The sequence below is a fragment of the Sparus aurata genome, chromosome 16 (assembly GCF_900880675.1).
Source record: "Sparus aurata chromosome 16, fSpaAur1.1, whole genome shotgun sequence".
Lineage (NCBI taxonomy): Eukaryota > Metazoa > Chordata > Actinopteri > Spariformes > Sparidae > Sparus > Sparus aurata.
In genome coordinates, this window is record NC_044202.1 from 13515499 (window position 1) to 13537102 (window position 21604).

Here is a 21604-nt window from a genome sequence, read left to right on the forward strand (position 1 = left end):
GACTTGCGACCATACACACTGCTGCTTTACTTTCACAAGTTTATTTGGGATTTGAAGATTATTGTACAAAAGTGATCATCCTTTTCCTGTATCTGTGCAAACAAGAGAAGAAAACAAAATAAATGACATGATGAAATGAAAGTCCCAAAGGTAGGAGCTGAAGGCACTGGAGCAGAGCGAAGCATTAAAACGAGTCCATCTACTTAGCAATCCATTCAATCAACAAAGCAAAGGCTGCCAGTGAGAGGCCACCGACTGCAGACTTCAGGAGCCAGACTGACCACATATTGGGATACTGAGGAGATTTAGAGTGGCCCAACTCTTCAAAAAAAAAAACTTCTCCTTTTCCAGTTCGCTAGCCACACACACTGGGCCTTAAAGCCAAATCATCGTGGAGGGGGAGAGCCGAGAGGTCTCGGTGTCTGCCACTCCGTACTGCTACATAAAAAGAAGGTGAAGGATGCCGTGTGAGCAATTGGTTCCAATTGACAGAGGATTGGTCATGGTCAGCCTTCTGAGTGGAAATCCACGTGAGAATGTAGCATTTGGACCAGCAAGGGGCACAAGAGGCCAACAGCAGACAATGAGGGCACTCAGAGGAGTCTGGCTGCTGTGGAAGAGTGGGGCACAATCTCCTCTGAGTTAACCCTTCACCGGCTGGTTATTCAGTCAACTTAATACACTGAGGTGGTGCTCACTTCAGACATGTAACAGAATTGGTATGAAAAGTTCATGTAGTAGTAACTAGTGAGAAACTAGATGTCCCTCTTCAAATCATTTCTTTACTATTGAATATTAATCACAAAGTGAGAGGAAGTGAAATTTTAACATAGACCAAAATCACATACTTAAAGTTCTTCATTAATTAAGTTAAAGCACATATGCAGCTTCAAACGGCGACTTCCATCCTTGTGACTTTTTTACCAATTAGGCAGGTCCTGCTGACTGAATGGGACCGGCTGCTTTAAAGTCTCAGAGGGGCCAGAGGGTCAGCGCTCAATCACAGTCCGGTTGGAGAGGCTGTGTGTTTGAACTAGCCACTAGTTGACGGGGCGGGGACGGGGTCAATAGGGGGGTGGGGGGGAGTGATTGGTGGAGGGAGCAAAGGACTCCTGCCAGCTCTAAAAGAGGAGCCTTTTGTAGCCAAGACACTGGCCAGACCAGCCTGGCCTTTCACAGCCCGGCCGCCCCTCTCCTCCAGGCCGACAACAGCTGATGACAAGGGCCCAGCTGCTAATTATCCGGCTGATGGAGAGTCACTGAAGTGGGACTGTCAGAGCGAGGGGTGGCCCTTGTGTCTGCAATGGGATAAATTTGAGGGAGGGTGAGGGCTGGCGGATGAAAAGAAGTTGCACTACAGGGGCAGGGTTTGTTTTTTTTTTTAAGTGTCCATCCAACAACAAAATCCATAATTCAGTAAGACAAAAGTCTTTATTCCATGAAAATGTGAGATACCTTGTAAAATGTATTAATTATTTTTTACTGCTATTTACATTTTCTACCATTTGTAAGCTCTCTAGGAACAACAAGATGGTAACAAATACATTTTATGGGCTCACATATCAAGTCTGGATCACTCCATTTTCTTTAAAAAGTCTTCAGTCATGCCACAGTATAGAATAACTGTGCACCTATACACCAACGTATCCATGCTATAGCATCATCTGCCCAGAGGATACCGGAGCAGTTCCTGTTGAATTCCATATAAAGTACTCTTTGGATAGAAGTTCTCGGGCTGGAAATAAGACAGACAGAACATTTAGCAGTTTTAGAGAATGTGCATAAAGCGAACCATTTGGTACAAAAACTGTAGTGAGCTTACATGTTACAATCCGTGGCTTGGCAGAGGAATAAACCTGCACTGAATGCTGGTCCACGCAGCATCCAGACAGCGTCATGTCAGGCACTTTAAAATACAACTGGGAAGATAACAGCAAGAGCGGTTATCACTTTAAAACCTAATTATGTATGCTATATTTCAAATATCCCTTTTCCAAAGAGAAATTGGTTGCAACATACTTTGGCTGTAAATAGACAAACTTGATCATAAATCATAAATCTTTTGCTCTTTTCCTAACATGAATCACCAAACACGTAAACTTACTTTGATGTAAGCTGTAAGATCTGTGCAGAGGGGGTCAGTGGGTCCTGCTGTCGGCCCAGAAAAAGTGATCTTGCCCTCCATTGTGACTTCACGAGATTTAGGGAACTTTTGCCCTAAATATCAGTGAGGGGAAAAACAGCTCATCATGTTTCTTTTTTAGATATACACCTGTATTAAAAGGGTTTTCAGGAGCACAGTGCCTACCCAGAGCCCAGACCAACAGGTTCTTCTCCTTTGAGATATCCAGCTGTCCGAAGCTTACCTTCACATCCACAACACCCATCTGATCTCTACATAAGACACACACCACACATGCAGGTGTTAGTGCAAAGTGTTTTATCACATGGTTGAATATGATATAGTCGAGTATGAGACTTGTACATTAGATTATTCGATGTTCTTAATGGGGTTATTACTTGGCTGTAGGACTTATACATAATTATATAGTCAGGGTGAGTTATTTAATGCACTGTAATCAGACACCTGCAGGGTTTTTTTTGCAAAGAAATCTGTGCAGTTTAAAAAAGATGCAGGAGGGATCTGTTACATATTACAATGGACCATGTCTTTTCCTTTTTCAGGAATAGATATCATCAAGAATACCTTGGTGCGACGTATATTTTGGGGCTAATAAGGACTGAATTCACTTACAGAATATCAGACTATTGTCATATATCAACATTACACAGTTTGACTTATGATTGTCACTTTCCCATTGCGCTCTTCAAAATTATCCTATTACTTTTGAACTTGTGTATAAAAATGTAGGTACACCTCATTTTTTTGCTCTTTTAATAAAAAATGCTATGTGTTATCTATGTATCTCTGTTTATAACGTTAATGTTTGGTAATTCAACACTTTAATTACTTCATAAAATAATCATGTCACTAATGCTGTTAGGTGATAGGCAGCTGGAATTAATTTACATTAGTTTACTAGCTTAGCTAGGACATTTGTGTATCAGTAATTAATATAAAGATTTTTAAAGTATATTTTTGATTATCCAAATTCAATCTACATCTTATTAACAGAATAGCGTCCTAAATAACGTTCTAAATATTTTCACAAGGATTTTCACAAGTAGATTTCACTTTGCTCTACAGAAACAAACATCGGCAGTTGCTCCGATCTTTACATCCTGCTTACCTGTTAAAGAATGGCAGGTGTGCCTCACAGTACTCGAAGCTGTTCTTCACACTCTCATGAAGTTTGAGGGTTACCGACACATGCAGCTGGTTCTCTTCTTCCCTCAATTGATACGAACCAAGGATAGGGGGAACGGGGACCTAATGAAAAATTTCAGGAAACACATGAGCCCACTATTACCACAACATGTGGGATAAGTTAAATATGTTAGTTTGTATGTTTCGTACTTGAGATGTATAGCTGCATAGTCTGAATGGCTCCAGAGGAGGAGAGAAGGGGAACTTGTACGGCCCAGAGAAAGCTGAGCCATCATAGTTATCCACGCTGCTGGCAGTGAGGATAGTAGAGTCCAGTGAGGTGACACAAGGATGGACCAGGATGTCCTGTAGTGGAGAACCATTTGGCGGCAGTGTGAGAGTCACCGTCACATTTGGGAGCACTCCTTCCACTTCACACTGTTGACAGAAGGACAGAAGAAAAATAATGGAAAACAGGCAAGAAAAAAAAGATGTTACAACATACCTTGCTTTCTTTAACACTCTGCTCTTACTTTGCATGTCACAGTGCCAAAAACATCCCACAGGTCCTGTCTGCTCCGGTTACCATACTGCATGGAGCGTACTGTTTCTGCCAGGGCCACGTTCACCACAGCTCGACCGCGGTGGAGACCCGTCTTCCAGGCTGGCTGCTTTTGGCTCCCAGCAGGAGTGGGCACTGTGTTTGTAGCAGGTGCCCCCAGTAGTGGCACATCCAGGGGCGTGCCAAGTGGACAAACCTGCAGGAGCACAGCGGGCAGCATTGCCAGCCGAGAGGCCAGCCCCTCGCTGTCAAGCTTACCCCCAGCGCCGAGGAGAAAAGTCTGCAGACCTGCAAGGAGTGTGAGGCCCTGGGAGACAGACAGCAGGCTGGCAAGGGGTGGACGTGGCTCTGCAGGGGCATCCACAAGAGGCAGGCAAGCTAGGATAAGAGGCCCTTGTGAGATGGCCAACACTGGCCATAGTACTCCCTTTGCAGGGCCATCCACACGCAGCTCCAGAGCTGGTGATCGCTGGCAATGAAGGCAATCATCTCTGAGAGCTACATATGGCTTGTTTGAGTCTGAAAGCCCCATCTCAGTGAGCAGAAGCTGCAGCACTGTGTTTTCTTCTGGGACGGCTACATACCAGGAACCTGCCAGCCTCTTTGCACGGTGCTCCACAGTAGAAAACCTCCTGTGTGAGGAGACACAAGACATTACAAAACACTGCAGGCTGAAGCAGTGTGACAGCAGATATTTTACAATATTAGAGCACCTTTACGGTCTTCTACCATACACTGCTTACACTACTGTAAAAAGGAAGTGGAATATGAGAAGCATTATAACTCAGATACATACCTTGAAAAGCGTATTGACACATTTTCTCCCTTCTCGTGAGAAATTATCCACAACGCACGCACACTCATTTGTCCGGCTGCGCTGAAAATCCTCAATTTACACACTCTTCTCTGACACCAACATTAATATTCGCATCTTACCCTCCAGTATTCCTCACTGTATGTATTTGACAGACGCCGCGACGCACTTCCTGCTTTTGTTTCACGTGACACTAACCACCAATCAGCTGACGCGTGCGCCTGCGCACATGCGAGTAGCTATCTCCACCCTTCTCCACCCATACAGGAAGCTGGTTAGCTAGCCAGCTAGCTGTCAACAAAGGGCAAAACTATACGAAATCGGCAAATCCATGTGGAAGTCGGCGGTATTGCCGACTCCGAGCTCCTTGTTCTGAATTTCATCTCACTGCACCGCCAGCTGAATCTTGAACATGGCGACCACTGCTCAGCTGTTCGAGGTAAAATGACTGCTGCACCGGAGAGCTGTGTTAGCTGTCAGGCTAGCTGGGTAGCTTACTTTCATTAACGGTAGATTAACGGTACTATTCATCCTGTGTGTTGTGTGTGTTTGTGTGTGTTTGTGTGTGTGACATAGACTAAATAATGTCTCACTGAGCTTGGGAGACGTTTGTTTTTGTCGCAAGGTGGAGAGAATGGGTGGTGAATAATGTGTACCTGGGTTATTTAGGGAACCATTAATGTTATTGACTGTTAGAGTGAAGCAGAGTCAGCACAAAGGCAGTAATATGTTATAGCAGGGTGAATCATGCAGTGTAGTAAGTCTATTCTTGTTGCATTTCTGGTAAACACCTGGTGTTGTGTTGTCCGTATGGTTTACCCTCGTAACCTCCTCCCCGCCTCAGGAGCCCTTTGATGCAGATGAGTACATTGAAAGGCTGGCATGGAGGACACCTGGAGGAGGCTCCAAGGGAGGAGCTGAGGCGTTTGACCCCAAAAGGTATTGTAGTGTACTTTCAGTCATATTTACTGCACACATCTTCCTTCCCCTAAACATGAGTGGAACAGCACACTTCAGGTTTTAACCTCGACTCTGTTGACATTATTGTTGATAATGTGTAACCTGGTTTCTATATGTATTTTTGCTCTCTCATATTAGTTTAAATCAGTGTTGTCCTATCAAGAGCACCTTTCCACAATCCAAATCTATCCTCAGACAGAAATTAGATATTAAAGGCTTTTGCATTCATTGAGTTTTAATACCGTATGTAAATTTAACTCAATTGCCAATATGACAGTGGTAAGCTCGCTCTTCAAAGGCGCTTTCTTTGCTCTCTATTGCAGTTAACGAAAGTTAATGAATATACAATGCATGTTTTCCACTCATGTCTGCTCACAGTGTAACACAGCTGATCCACTCTGTAATGATGAACTTGCTTGCAGTGACATAATGACGTCTTCCTGGCCTATTCCTCAATTTCATTTAGGCCTCATCCTTTCAAACTTTCACTCAAGTTTATCAGGTGTTGAGACAGATAATCTTCTACTGTCAGGTCAGGTAAGTCATGTTAATAAACCAGAAAATACCTATCTCTTTTCACATAATATTGTGCTCTTCCTCCAACCATTATGTTTACTTCTTGGCGACTTTTAACAGGGTTTACACTGAGAACCGATATTTGGGATCGATATTTGTTTGCAGTTAAAAAAAAAACAAAAAACACAATGAAACTCTTTGTGTTTAAATTTGAACAATCGCTGATGCAATAAACCTAAGCACAGTTTCCTCCACTGCAATTTTCAGGGACTTAATACTTCCACTCCACTACATTTATTTGATAGATTTCGTTTCTAGTTAATTTGCAGTTTCAGATTATTTTATTGTTTGTAGACTATTCATTGCAGTGTATTACAATCAGATAGTGTTGTGGGAGGGAGATATTTTGTGAGATGATGTTACATCTGACAGTCTGCCAGAAATATCCCTTGAAATGCTGAACATCAGCCCAGTAATAGGTCTGTCCCTACTTTAAGACCAAGAACTGTTTCAGATTTCAGAACATAATACATGAGAATAATTACATACATTTTAAGATGAAAGTCTTTTGATATAAATTAACATTTATTTATTTACAACTTCAGCTTGCTGAAGTGAAAGTGAGTTTGTTCCTCCTCCACTAACCAAAGCTCATCTTGGTCTCTGCTATGCTAATTACGTGTTTTTGATGGGTAGCATGGAAAAAAAAAAAACAGGAAATATCTTTGCTTAAGATTTTCACTTCTTGTTGTTATGTTTACACATTTCAAGGCCAAGTTATTTCTCGTAAGCAAAAATGCCACAACAGTTTAACTATACTGTGGATCCATCCCGCCTTATCTACTTCCTCCACAAAACTGTTGCCACCACCTCCTTGGAAGTTCTTAGCGAGGAGACGGAGACAACATATCTTGTGGAGGCCACCATACTGTGAGTCACCAGCGAGGGAATGAGTGTCTATTGGGAAGGGATGGGAGATGTCTTTAAGCTGTAGCCAGTGCTGAGGGAATTAGTCAAGAGATTATACACTCATCATTTTGGGATGTTTCCTGCTCTGTGAAATGTGGTGCTGACTTAGAACATTTGCTCTGCAGTCCTGATGGCACTTAAAATGCAGCTGACGAAGTTGCTAGTTTTCAGAGCTTCTTAAGTCTGGGGACCCAGGAATTAAATATCCGGCACTATTCTGTAACTAACTATAACTGTAACTGTGAGGTCAGTGGGACAGATTTAACCTTCTGGTATCCAATTACTCCTCCAGAGTAAGAGCATTCTTTTATGTTTTTTTTACCTGCTGTTAGTGAAGGATGCACCATTCTTTCTTCTGTGACAGGCTGTTGGAAGAATTTGAAAACCACATAGAGGAGCTGAAGCAATTGGATGAGAAGATCCAGCGGCGGGTGGAGAAGCTTGAGCATCAGTGTCATCGCGAGGCAAAGGAATTTGCCCACAAAGTGCAAGACTTGCAGAGGAGCAACCAGGTGTGTTGTGTAGTGAAGCAGCCAATGGCACCCACCCACTTTAATCATCACATAGCAGAACTATCTTATCCAAGGTTACCAAAGGTCCTTGACATCCTGAAACATTTGTACATTAGAGTGAAAATAGAATAAACTACCTTTGAAAACTAGATGAGGAGACATGGGTCAATTGAAAGTGCTTGAATTTATATAGAAATTGAACTTCCTTTGATATTTTTCTAATTGTTGCTTGTGAAGCCTGCTGGTCTTCATAAATACAATCTGAATGTTCTGTGTCTCAAACTTTACTGTTTTGGATCTGAGAATTTGAGGGAATTGGGCCTGGAAAGTTCTTGAAAAGTGCGTGAATTTGATGTTTAATCACCCCCCCTTATCTGTTTTTTTGGTTCTTTCTCAATTCAGGTGGCCTTTCAGCACTTCCAGGAACTCGATGAGCACATCAGCTATGTAGCAACCAAGGTTTGTCACCTTGGCGATCAGCTTGAGGGGGTGAATACGCCTCGGCAGAGGGCCGTGGAGGCTCAGCGCCTGATGACCTACTTCAATGAGTTCCTGGATGGAGACCTACGCAGTGACGTCTTCAACAACCCAGAGAAGGTGAGTGTGCTGTATATATTTCTCCCATTCACTGCAGTGGAGGTGTGTGCATGTACTGAATGTGTGTGTGTCCACTGACGAGGACCCCCGTCGTGATACTGCTGGAGGTGAGAATGAACGGGATTATGAGGTAAACCATCCATATTAATTTGTCAAGTTTATCCCTTTAGTTGGATCCCTCGGCTAATTTGGATTAATAAACTGTCATTTGCTGTCTGACAATAGCTGGCTGATTGACTAGCATGGATGTCAACATGCTCATGTCAACCCTAATTGCATTTACAGGAGGTTGTCTCGGAGCAAGAATTTGGTTGGTCCTCGGCTTTGTGCTGAATTACAGCGGCAAAGAGCTTGTGGCATTATGGTACATGTAAGGGCGGTGATAACATGCATGCTGGAAGATGAGATGCACTTTTACTGAGTTCCTGCCTACACAGACGCCATGCTGCTGCGAGACGAGTGACCCCTGAAAGTTAGATTTTGCAGTTTTGTAAGTGACAGTAGAGAGCTTGGGATGCTTTAGATTAATTCCTGTTAGCAGCAGCATCATTAGCGGATGCAGAGTAGCGAGTCTGGGGGTCAATCCCAGAGACGAGAGCTGGAGATGGAGCTAGTTTTTGCGAAGAGGCATGCAGAAATATCTGGCCAGATTCCTTTTCCTGAGCATACCTCCAGACGAAGGGGAAAGAGGAAAGCTGCAAGTGAATAGCTGAAGGGGGATGGCTTTGCTAATCCTTCTGAAAGGGAGGGCTGGGCCGCCAGCGTGGAGACAAGTGCTGCTAAACCCTGACTGCAGGGAGACGGCTACATTACTTACATGGGATTTAGCTAATCTTAGCTGGGGGACAGATACTTAGAAAACCTTCGCCGAGCAGAAAGGCTGGATCCTCCTCACGGGAGCAGAGTAATGATGTTAGCTGAGGCAGGCATCTGCGGGAACAGAGGAGTTGCGGACGGCGGGCCTTTCGTAGGTCTGGGGCTTTTTCAGCCAGTGTGTATGTCAGGAGGGGCGGGGGGAGGGGGGTTCTCGACAGGGCCCCCTTTTTTTAAGACAGATATCCCTGGCCGGACAGATTATTGAAGGCGATTTAGACTCCTGTGGGATTACAGCCCATTCAGAAAAGGCATGCCAATAAAGAGTTGGATGTGCTGCTAAGTCAGGACTGCTGCTGCTGCTGCTGCCGCTGCTGCTGCCGATGCCCAGGTGAGCGCAGCCTGTCTGTTATCAGCTCCCTGTTCAACATGGGGAGGTGGAGGAGGGCCGCTCTAAAATGATGATCCCCCAGGTGGAGACACCGCCGGCGGCCTGCCAGCTTTCTGTCTGGAGGTCCACCTCTCATGGTCCTGTTGTGGTCTCTCTCTCTTTTTTGCCTCACCTGCCTCTGTCTCTCTCTCACACACACACACACACACACCCACATACACATAGACACACACACACTCACTCTTTCTCACTCTCTCTCCCTCCTCTCCCTCAGATTAAGGAGGCTGCTGATATCATTCAGAAGCTGCATCTCATTGCCCAGGAGCTGCCATTCGACAGGTGAGTCAGGCATCCTGGGGGGCAGCTTTAGACAAGTGCACTGTCAAACAAGGAAAAGGTGGTGTATTAGTGATATAGACTTTTCCTCACTGGGTAAGCCAAGTAATAAAGCCTTTTAATTGAGTTTCATATGATCCTAGAAATGAACCACACATTCCTTTTGTAATGTCTTTTTGTGGGATATAATTTGCAGTTGCCTTGTTAAGATTAATAATCTTTTCTTCTGACAGATTTGCAGATGTCAAGGCAAAAATTGCAAGTAAGTTTGTGAAACCTACTGTAGTCCCCTTTAGAAATATATGAGAGGGCTTAATACAAGTGATAATCGTATTCTGTGTTTCTGCCCAGGTAAGTACCATGACCTGGAGCGGCAGTTAATCCAGGAGTTCACTGCTGCCCAGCGCAGGGGTGAGATTGGACGTATGCGCGAGGTGGCAGCGGTTCTACTTCATTTCAAGGTGACCTGGAAGAATCATATTTGATGTCTACATTTGATTTGTATTCCACATTTAATCAAACCATTGGTCTCGCTTGTGAAGTTTTTCGCTTTTTATATGCTCTTCAGTGATGTAGATTTGCCGAAAAGTAACTCTTGCGTGTTTTTCTACAAGGGCTATGCACACTGTGTGGACGTCTACATCAAGCAGTGCCAGGAAGTGAGTGAAAAAAGTTCCTCTTTTACATAATGCTCCATGTTTTTGTTGTCCAGTCATTTCCCCAGGCTCATGGTTAACCCTTTTTTTTCTCCCTAGGGGGCCTATCTGAGGAATGATGTGTTCGAGGACACTGCGGTCCTCTGTCAGAGAGTCAACAAGCAGGTGGGAGAGGTCTTCAGCAGCCCAGAGACTGTTATGGCCAAACTCATCCAGAACATCTTTGAAAACAAATTACAGGTATGTGTATTACTTCTCTGTTTTGTTTTATGTAGTTGTGAGTTATTTGTCATGTTAAATTTGATACCCTTGTGTCTGCAGGCCCACGTGAGGGAAAAACTGGATGAGACTCGACACTCTGATGTTGAACAGTACCTCAAGAACCTCTACGACCTTTACACCAGGTATTTAGCTTGTCCACATGTGTTTTGATTCATTCCCTGTCTACACAGTAACCTTAATGCTCACATCTTAAATGTTTTCCAGGACCACAGCATTGGCCACCAAACTGACAGAGTTCAATCTGGGTTCAGACAAGCACACTTTCCTGTCCAAGCTGATAAAGAGCATCTTCTCCTCATACCTGGAAAGCTACATTGACATGGAGAGGGAATACCTTCGTACTCGAGGTGCCATGATTCTGCAGCGCTACTATGACTCCAAGAATCATCAGAAACGCCCAATAGGCACTGGCAGGTCAGATTTTGGTAACTTTTTCTCAAATTTAGGATTAGATTAGAGAATTATAAAAAAGGATGTAACACAATAATCAGCGTATGTGTCTTTCTACAGTATCCAGGAACTGAAGGAGCGGATTAGACAGGCCACCAACCTCCCCCTTGGCCCTATCATTGACACCCATGGGGAGACCTTCCTATCCCCAGAGCTAGTTGTCAACCTGCTGCAGGAGACACGTCATGCCTTTGAGAGATGCAACAGGGTACTTAGAAATAAGTTTTGAGAAAGGCAGTTTTAGAGAGAAAATCCTGCTGGGCTGAAAGAGTTTAATGTGTTCCCCTTTCTTTTGTTTCGCGTGACACAGCTTTCAGATCCTTCAGACCTGCCCAAGAATGCCTTCTCAATCTTCCTGTTGCTGGTTGACCATCTTTGTGTGGAACACATCGACTACGCCCTCGAGATTGGCCTCTCAGGTACATCCAATGCTGTTATCATCAGAACAAGCCTGGTGAAGTTTAATACACCTACTTCTGTTCATAGCCTCTTGCTTTGTCAGGGGGCAGCTGATTCTTGTTGCTATGGATACCATTCAGTTACACAACCACTATATTTTATGGCAGTTATCAAAAAAATAGAGAGTTATAGAAGTTACCTTAGTGCAGAGCAGGTCGTGCCTCTGTGGCATTTCTTTGCATTCTATTGTACATGTGGCTGAACACAGAAGGAAGCTTATCGTTTTCAGGCAGCTACAGTGGAACTAAACATGTGTATTCATCTCTCAGGGCTGAATTCATGCGAGGTATATTCTTCATCGAAGAAATGCAACACTGATTACCCCATAGTTTGATTACTTTCTCCTCACTGTCTGATGTCGTAGCAGAACATTGCTGCAAATGTTTTTATATGTGGTACAGAGAGCAGGTAACAGTTGTTTCTGGCTTACTTGAGTCGTATTGATTTATCCTCTCACCTACCTTTTGGTGTTTTTGTCTGGACTTATTTTCTTTCTCTTTGATCTACAGCAATTCCCTCATCGGATGCCAAGAATGCCAACCTGTATTTCCTGGATGTGGTTCAACAGGCAAACTCTATCTTCCACTTGTTTGACAAGCAGTTTAATGACCAGCTCATGCCTCTAATAAGGTCAGTTCAGGGTTAACGGATAAAATAATAGATATGGTATTCGGTTATTATATTGCTACCGCCTCTTATTAACCAAAATAATTTTATACTAATTTAAAATTGAGATTTGGCCGTCTGATTTTTCCTTTTTAAAATATCTCCAGCTCGTCTCCAAAGTTGGCAGAGTGCCTGCACAAGAAGAAAGAGGTGATTGAGCAGATGGAAGTGAAACTGGACACAGGAATCGACAAGTCAGTGTGTTTATAATTGGCCACAAACTGCTCTGACATATTATTTGTTTCATATGTGAAATATGATAGAACAATGAATGGTGATTTTACTACTTTCCATTGTGTCTGCTACTCACAGAACGATAAACTGCATGGTGGGACAAATGAAGCACATCTTGGCAACAGAGCAGAAGAAGACTGACTTCAGGCCTGAGGACGAGAACAATGTCATGATCCAGTACACTACAGTAAGAGATACAAGGATTCAGCTTCCACCTGCAAGCTCACATGCAAAATAAAACAAATCAGAAGCTTGCAAATCACTTTCATCTGTTTAGCCTGTTGTTCTCAAAATAAACATTGGTTTGCTTTTCGTCAGCACATTTTCCATCTTTCCCTGTGTGTCTCCCCGCCCTGCAGGCCTGCTCCAAGGTATGTGCCTACGTCAGTCGACAGGTGGAGCACGTGCGAAAGTCCATGGATGGGAAGAATGTGGACACGGTGCTGATGGAGTTAGGCGTCCGTTTCCACCGGCTCATCCACGAGCACCTACAGCAGTACAGTTACAGCTCAATGGGAGGCATGCTGGCCATCTGCGACGTGGCTGAATACCGACGATGTGCCAAGGACTTCAGGGTGAGCAGAGGGGGCATAGGTCCAGGACACACCGGTCACAGGGCAGATCACGGCTCTTACGACAAAGTCGCCACGATGTTTGTAATAACAGAAACTGGTTCGATTTCAATGATTGCTCTGACACAATTCTTTTAAAAGATCAGTCTGTAAAATGCATTGCAAAACAGAGTTTATAGGGGCACTATGTAGTTTTGGAGAAGAAACTAAAACTCTTAGGATATCGATGAGGTGATAATACAAACTCAAAAAAATGTACATTGTCCATATCTGAATTAACAAGCTGTTCTCAGAGGAGAATAAGGTCCCAACAACAGTGTCTGAAGCTAGAAATATGGCAGGGTCCTTCAAAAATAAATAATGTAAAATGGAGTGAAATTGTGTTGTCCCTCTAGATCAGTTTGTTTATTCAGTTACTTGCATCTTGGCTGTACTTGTCTCACTATACAATGATCAGCTGGGATTTATCATTTAGAGCATCTGTCACGGCAGCCGCGGCCACCTGCAGGGAATAACTCGGTGTATGTGGTTCACAAGGTGTAACAGTTTGTGTGCCTGTGTGTCCTCCAGGTCCCTCTGGTGCTGCAGCTCTTCGACACACTCCACGCCCTCTGTAACCTCCTGGTCGTTGCCCCTGACAACCTAAAGCAGGTCTGCTCAGGTGAGCAGCTCACCAATCTGGACCGAAACCTCCTGCACGCCTTTGTCCAGCTCAGATTGGACTACCGTTCAGCCAGACTGGGCCGACACTTCAGTTAATGACTGATACAACACCTCGCTGCCCTCCGTCCAGTAACCCAATGCTTTGATAAAGATGATGCACCTTGAGATACCCTTCCCTGCTTCGGAGAATGTGTCGGCCCGGCCCCAGCACATAGACTTAACTGGGATTGCTTTGTACATCATGGAGACGAGGCCCGCTGCTTCTTGAATTTGGGAAATGTGCATTTTATTTTGATTTCATTTGTTTTTAAATACTAATACACGACCAATCCACATGGCTAAGATTTGTGACATATATATAAGTAAATGGACAACATTATGATTTCTGTGCTTATGTAAACAAAAAAAAAGAAACCTTTTTTTTTTTTGATTGTGCCAAATATATTAATTCTGCGGCTGCACAGAAATAGACCCTAAAGCTGCTGTAAAAGGGAGACTGTCACAATCACGCTGTAGAGTCAGACATCAGGCCTGCAGTAGCACTGTGTATTGGGAACAGCTACTCTTTGTAATGAACTGTAGGGGACCTGACATAGACGGCCCCACCAAGCGTTAGATAGAGCTCCGTCTGGCTTGGAGAGACACATGACCACCTCTCGACCCTTTGACCTCTGATCACAAAGTAGAAGTCAAGAGGCCATCAAAGAGGAGTGTGATCTGAGCTATAACCAGGTCTGAGAACCTCCCTGGAGGTTTGGGTGGTCCCTTTTTAGGCTCAGATGATTGGTGCGATGGGTCAGTGAGTATGTGTCACTGTAATTGCACAGATCAACACTTGCTCATCCAGCAGTGCACACAGTCCAAAGACATTATTGGCTGGATCTGCAGTGTTTCTGGGTCAGGGGACATTGAAATTTTGACCTCTGCTGATTAAGGAAACAAACTGGAGGGGACCTGTTTTAGGTCCTCAGTCGCCGTCTTCTGCACTAAAAAAAGAAAGTGGTTTATGTCCCCACAATGCCTGAAACTGTCTCCTACACAAAGCTGCTCCCACTGTACTGCTGTCGACCTTAATTAATGACTCATTAAAAACATGTTGCATTTTATTACTGTCCCTCTTCTGAATATCCTTCATAGAGCTGCCAATAGAAAGTTTGGGAAGTCCTCTCCGCGAATGTCACTTTCAAAGTGAGATGAAACAGTCTTCCTTTCTATAGAAGTCATCAAGTATTCATGGGAATTCTTGCCACCAGAGTAAAGTTCTTTCTTAGACTTCAGGAAGTGCGCAGAGCCAGAGGGGATTAGATATCTACGAGTTGATGAATTGTGTGCAGTAGTCATGGACTGGGGGAGAGCCGGGGAGATAGAGACGCCTGAGAGCTCGGTTCCAGCTCCGGCTGGTTAGTGTTGTGTAGAAGGTACACACTGTGCTGTGCAAGTTCAAACAACATAATTAATTAGGCTAATATTAATATTATCAATGCCACATAAATTCAATTCTCTCAGCCCTAATCACAACTGGATAGCTTGTAAAAATTATTTTGTTAGGCCCTGATGCAAACAGTGGGTCTTTTCCAAACATTTGAAAACTATTTGTTTTTGCGGCGATTAATGTGCGCGGCGCAGGAAGGGGTTGGGGGAGCGGAGCCGGGCCAGCGACGATAACTGGTGTGGAGACGAAGGCAGAGGCGCAGCCTGGCCCCAGGGACTCCCAGCACAGGCACATGGAAGAGGGGGAGGGATGTGTTTTTTGGGGTGGCTGTTTGAGCAGGTGGAGGGGATTAGTAATACTGTCAACACTGGAGAGCTGGATAAGACTGTCCTCTCTTACTCGTCGGTTTGAGCAGCTCTCGCAAACACATTCAGACACATAAAGACGGCAGCACATACAAACACCAGGGCGCCAGGACAGGAGAGGGAAACTTATCTGCGGTTGAACTGAACATGAGTTGTTCATGTTCCACCTTTTGATTCTACCTTTTGTTTTTCCTGCCGCAGGAGTTATATCCATGAGCATCCTTCCGATGAGCTCAGTTTTTAATATTTCTGAAGCTTCACTGAAGCCACAACCCAAAGATGCAGTACGTCTGGCATTTAGAGTGCAAACCACCTGGCCTTTAGATTGAAATAGGACCTTCTCATGAGCAAAATCAGGCTTACTGAGCCTGTAAAGTAATCGTACACATCCATATTCAAGTGTCTAAATTCTGCAGCTGAATCCTCTTTTCCACTGACCACAGATAGCCTCATTTGTTTACCCTCTTTTCATTCATCTCCCTCCCTTTGTCTCCTCTGCCAAATCATTGACCATAGTCTCCCGTTTTTCCACTCTTTCTGCACGCCCGGCTAGTCCTCCAACATCCCATAAATCCTTGCTTTCGGCGAATTGCTGCTACCCCAACTAGGCCGGCCCTCCCTCTACCTCCTGGAGCACTGACAATAAAGCATTACAGCAGTCAATCCATGTCAACAACAGCTTTGCTTAATTCCTGCTAAACACGTTTAAACTAAATCTTCACCTAATGATGCATAATGATTTGCTCTTTAGTGTGCTGGCGGCTCGTATCAATTTTGGTGGTTTATTTTGCCCGCCATCGGAAGGATGACTCAGGTGGTCTCGCTATTAGGAGACACACAGGGACGGTATTAAGGATCCCCCTGTTCAAATTAGTCAGGTAATTGTAACTAGACACACTGCGGAGTGTGTCGTCTGGCTTTCACGTGCAGGCATACGCCATTTTTTCTGTCTATATTTAAGCCCAACACATTTCTGCTTGTGTAGATAGTGCAACAGATGTGACCAGAGTCAAAAAATAGCACAAATGATGCTGAGTGCTGTGGAGTTGAGAATGGTGTATAGAGTGGGCGTCCTTCTCAAATCTATTCTTTAGGATTTCTCCATGATGTGGGCACACAGCCAGGCCCTCTGATGTGATGCAGATGTTGCCCTGGCCTTGACCTCCTGCCCATACGATGCCGGGGCCAAAATGGCACAGGTGCCGCGCCACCTTCAGTCTTGGGCAGCCGGGAGCTGCACTGTGCAGGATGTGAACGTTGCCAACTCTCCTCCTTTGCTCACTTTTCTCATTATCAAGGTCTAGTCTGATGGGGCTTAATGAAACCCTCCCTTGATTCCTGCAATCACGCATAACCGTCGATTTCGATGATGCTAAACTAGTGTGCTTTTCCTTTTTTTTTTATCCGCCCTCCCCCCCATTCCTTCTCTCCTGTAAGAACACTATTAATTCTCTGCCATAGCGGAGTGTTTTCCAGTGCTATTTCCTGGCCCGGTGCCTGTTCCTTGCTCTCTCTTGGCTGGGTTTGTCTGGTTGACTGCTCCACAGGAACAGACTGGCACTCTAGCTGAGGGCTCCAGGGTCTGCACACACAATCCACTAAACATGTCTCTGTGTGAGGAGCTGCTCCGCTTCCGATATATGAAGTAGGAGTCCTAATTTACCACATATTAAGCCTGTTTAATAATCTGTGATTAGAATTATCCATGTGCGCTATTCTTTCTTATTATTAATATGTATGACCGTGATTATTAATAGCAGCAGCATACAGTGTAATTAAACTGCAAAAAATGCATGTTTTTATTCTTATTTTATTATACATGCCTCCTTAAAATCGTGCACCACTGGCTGTCAAATTGGCAGATGTACAAATACACACACATACAGTACACACTACATATTAAAATCACACAGTGACAGTATAAAGAACAAATTGATTCTGATGCTTAAGAGACTTCAGTGCTAAACACATTCACTCACAGGGCAAACAAACATCTGTTACGTTTGTAAGGCCTTTGGCCCTCCTAACCCACTGATGTCGAACCAAGCCTGCACACATGCCAGAGAAACAAATGAGGTCTCTCTCTCCTCCACTGAAGATGAAACACTGCATCACCAAAGCATGTGCATTTGTCTAATCAAGCTTTTTGCCCGCGGCTACACTGAATGTAAATGAATAGGCTTGTGTGTGCCAGCCTCTATTTCTGTTCAGACTGGCTGGGCGTTTGATGATGAAATGGTGCCGTGATCATCAGACAGAAGGGGGCACTAGTGCTCCAGTGTTGCTCTCCTCCCCTGTGGAGCTCCTCTCTTCCTCAGAGCTCCTCACAATGGGGATCTGCCTGAGGGGGGAAATGTTGCTTTTTTAGGTCTGTGAGCCCATATCCCTTAATCCCCAGCCATGATTGACAATCATGATTTAGGGTATATGGTGTCCCATTCTAATCCACGAGCAATGATTTCATTTGCATACCTTCCGTACGTGGCCTCATTTTGGAGGAAACGGCTGCCTTTGTAAGTGATACAGAAAGAGAGAGGGAGAAAGCTGAACAGAGTGAGTGCAAGATAGAGAATAAGGAGGAGAAAGAGAATGGATGGGGGAATGTTTGTGTTTTTTTTCTTCTTCCTTTTTGCCAGAAGGAAGATGATAGCAGTCTCATGCTTAGGCAAACATTTGTGTATATATATGCCTTTCCTCTGCAGCACTTTCCTGACACCCAGTCTCTCACACACACACACACACACACACACACACACACACACACACACACAATGCATGTGCATATTCAAACTCTCAAGCACAGTCACAAGCATATTCAGAGAATATAAAGATATATGGAGCGGCGGGAGCAGGGAGGAACACACAGAGATGCTCCCTCACACGATGCAAAACTAAATTGCTATTTGCTCATTTTATAACCAAGTCAGGCTTAATTATAATCATGGGAGTTTGGGAGTTACCGTATAATCTCTAGAAGGTATTAAGAATTACCCAGAGCACACCACAGTGAAAAAGAAACAAATACAAATACGTACAATTATTTCCCAGTCATAACACCCAGGGGAGTCTGAATCAAATAATGCTCAGTGTTTGGTATGCCCACAGAGACCATTCATCCTCGCTTTTATCTACTGAGGAAGTGGAACGCAAGTGAAACGCTGGATAAAAGGTCAAAAGGGTCACATTTAACTGCGGGGTAAAGTTAGAGATGGATAAGATAAGATACATTTATTGTTTCCTTAGATACAGTCTAATACTGATGAATGTGTTTTGATTTTTAGACTCTATAATAATTTATGCTGCTAATAATTTACAACACGCAGCCTGTCTTTTAGATTAATTTATAGTAATTGTAAATAATGTGTATAAAAATATATTAATGTAAAACTACTAATTCTGCTCTCACTTTTTATCTGTCATTTAATTACAGTCTAATTGTGTGACAGTGTACGCAAAACTGAAAAATGAATTTGGAATTATGCTTTACTTATAATTTGATTTATATTTGTTCTGTCATTTCCTAAAAAAATTATAATTTTTTTTTTTAACAAATAAGTTGTTGAAAAATTCAGTTTCTATCATCTCAGATTGCAATATCTCGGTGGAAGGGGTCTATAATTACGAATAACAAATGTAAATTTTATTATAATCATTATATAAGTAAGGCAACCAAACGTTATACATTTTCGTGAAAAGGTTTAGAAATGTATCAGGCTGAGTTTGAAAAAAAAGAATAAGAATTTGAAATAATGCACAAGGCATCTACAATATTTCCATTTGATGAAATGGTGCGGCTACAAAAAATTTGGAGTCATGGGTTTGAACATTCAATATAACATATGTAAAGGATTAATACTGTAGATATTTCGTGTAAATAAAGAGTTGGAACCATCTGACATGGTGAGATTTTTAAGAGAGCTACTTAAGATGAGACAAAAGCAGAAAACTGTATGTGAAGGGGTTAAACATATTTATATGCAGACATCAGCCAGCCCTCAAGTATTCTAATAACAATGGTGTCATTTTCAAAACAAACGTCAAATATTCCTCATCTATATTTATCTGATTTTCACTCCCTGAGGCGTCGCAGCCAAGGTTATGCTTACACCAGAAGGAAGAGATAGTGAAGGATCCTCTTCCCCCTAAGTAATCACCTCCACCAGCACCACCAGCACCTCCACGAACTGTAGCATCCATCCATCCCTCATTCTTCTCCGACTGACTGATCCTGGTCAGGTCTCTGTGACAGAGGACTCCCCTTTGGAACAATAACAGTCTGATAATCTCCTCTTATCTGCAGTGTGTTTAGTGCCTGGTTAACAGGCTGTCAGCTTGATGGGTGTCTCTCCATGTCTCCGCCATAGGGAAGTGATGGTGTCATCGTCAACCTGATAAAAAGGAGAGAGAAGCCCTCTAGTGAAGGAAGGCAGAGACTGGAGGGAGAAAAATGACATCAATCTTATTATGTATATTTTGATATGACTTGCGCAATATTACGAGTAATTTTCTCCCTTTTTTTAAAGAAATAAAATCTAGCATGACACTGAGGTGTGTGGACAGAGGTGTGTGTATCTACCTGTCCGGAGTTTCCTCCCCCTCTGGCCTCACCCAGCCCAGTTCTCATTGAGGATGTCAGCGTGGGAGGTGGCGTGGAATCCGGTCGCCCGAGGGTGTGAGCACTTGAGCATCGCACCCATCATCCCACCTCCATGGGCCATCCCACCCTCTCAGCACTGTTTACCAGGCCCGGCCTAATTGATTCCCTCTCTTTATCTTTTTACCTCCTTAATTTTGTTATTAAGTGTGCGGGAGAGGCGCGAAAGCTCCTCTTTTTCCCATTTTGAGAAATTATACTCTTGTACTTGATCCAGCTAACAGGATTTTCTTAAATTACTTTATAAAAGACCATCTTTTAACTTTCTTCTTTCTCTCTCTATCCATTCATTAGCAGGTCTGCCTCAAGGCCTGCTCACATCAATTTCTTGGGTTAAAGTTACAAACTTAGGCAGCTCAGCTCGACGCTCACGGTGGTTTTTGCGGACGAGTGGGGGTGTCTGGGGGTGGAATGGGGACGAATTATTAATTTATGAAGTATTAGAAAAATAAAGAGATTGAATTAAGAGTATTGGTCCTCTGTTATCCAGCATGGCTAGCCTCAGGGACTTACTGTGGTGGAGGACATTATGCAAATGCTCTCCCTCACTCTCTCTCTCTCTTTCTCTCTCTCACACTGTCATAGCCTGCTATCATCTATTCTCTCCACCTCCCTCCCATTTTCATCCTTTCTCTCTCTCTCTCTCTCTCTCTCTCTCTCTAGCAGTCAATCTCTGTTCTCCTATAATCTTTCTCTGTGTGTGTCTCTGTCTCTTTAATCTCCATCAGTCAGCAGAGACAGAGACAGAGACAGTGTGTCGCTATTCTCTCCTATCTCATTCATGAAGTGTTGGTTCCATGTATTTTTCAAAAGCATATTATAGGTCATGGACAGGGAGTCGCCGTTCCTTATAATAGTCAAGGTCTATGACTTTATCAGGGCTGTCAAAAGTTGGCCAGCTAAAAGGTTGGATTTTGCCAGCCAGATGTTTCATAGTGAGAAAAAAATAAATAATAATACATTTTGAAAAAATGACATAAATTATCTCTGAACACGGTGGACACGCAGGAAGTCAGTAAATAATTTCACACCTGGCTTATATTCACCCTTTGTCTGAAAGTTCTGTCTCTTTAAGGCCCCCCAGTTTGCTCTGATTGGTTATCTTACACAGGCCTGAGCAGGCACTGCCCACCATGTCTCTGAATCATATCTGCCGTTGTTTTTGCGACCACGATGGCGGTGCTGGTTGGGGTGACTGACGGCAGTGATCTGTACAGTTGTGACAACACAAACTTACAGTTTCTAAATTCAGGCTGTGTTTGTCCCTCCATAGATGGAGCGCTTCAATACTTTCACAGTATTTTATAGTGTATGGCACCTAGACCTGATTTATTATAAAAAAAGAGATGGAGAGCTCACTTTCTACAATATGGGACGTTTAAGGACCTTATAATAGGTGTTTGCTGTGGGCCTTCCAGTGGGGGAAAGGCTTG

General features: G+C 43.6%; 2 protein-coding genes across 2 annotated transcripts; one reads left to right on the forward strand and one right to left on the reverse strand.

The window, feature by feature from the left end:
• Positions 1-25: 25 nt before the first annotated feature.
• ap5m1 (adaptor related protein complex 5 subunit mu 1) lies at positions 26-4852 on the reverse strand. The gene is made up of 8 exons (XM_030443647.1): positions 4627-4852; positions 3802-4462; positions 3479-3706; positions 3252-3391; positions 2309-2394; positions 2105-2217; positions 1823-1919; positions 26-1735 (listed from the first exon to the last, which is right to left on the reverse strand). Exons 1-8 carry the CDS (start codon positions 4692-4694, stop codon positions 1653-1655), a joined length of 1476 nt encoding a protein of 491 aa, XP_030299507.1. The 5' UTR covers positions 4695-4852; the 3' UTR covers positions 26-1652.
• Positions 4853-4893: 41 nt separating this feature from the next.
• Positions 4894-14826, forward strand: exoc5 (exocyst complex component 5). Its single transcript, XM_030443646.1, has 18 exons — positions 4894-5083; positions 5489-5583; positions 7454-7601; positions 8004-8198; positions 9677-9741; positions 9972-10000; positions 10090-10199; positions 10353-10397; positions 10494-10634; positions 10716-10798; positions 10881-11090; positions 11187-11334; positions 11437-11545; positions 12095-12215; positions 12359-12445; positions 12564-12672; positions 12845-13060; positions 13628-14826. Exons 1-18 carry the CDS (start codon positions 5057-5059, stop codon positions 13814-13816), a joined length of 2127 nt encoding a protein of 708 aa, XP_030299506.1. The 5' UTR covers positions 4894-5056; the 3' UTR covers positions 13817-14826.
• Positions 14827-21604: the final 6778 nt, after the last annotated feature.

Excerpts from the sequence above, each read along its gene's own strand:
- exoc5 (XM_030443646.1), top strand. The coding sequence starts at position 5,057 with ATGGCGACCACTGCTCAGCTGTTCGAG. Across the intron at positions 10,398-10,493 it reads ACATCAAGCAGTGCCAGGAA|GGGGCCTATCTGAGGAATGA; the intron begins GTGAGTGAAAAA and ends TTTTCTCCCTAG. Across the intron at positions 13,061-13,627 it reads GATGTGCCAAGGACTTCAGG|GTCCCTCTGGTGCTGCAGCT; the intron begins GTGAGCAGAGGG and ends TGTGTCCTCCAG.
- ap5m1 (XM_030443647.1), bottom strand. The coding sequence starts at position 4,694 with ATGAGTGTGCGTGCGTTGTGGATAATTTCTCACGAGAAGGGAGAAAAT. Across the intron at positions 2,218-2,308 it reads CCTGTTGGTCTGGGCTCTGG|GGCAAAAGTTCCCTAAATCT; the intron begins GTAGGCACTGTG and ends ACTGATATTTAG. Across the intron at positions 1,920-2,104 it reads ATCTTACAGCTTACATCAAA|TTGTATTTTAAAGTGCCTGA; the intron begins GTAAGTTTACGT and ends TTATCTTCCCAG.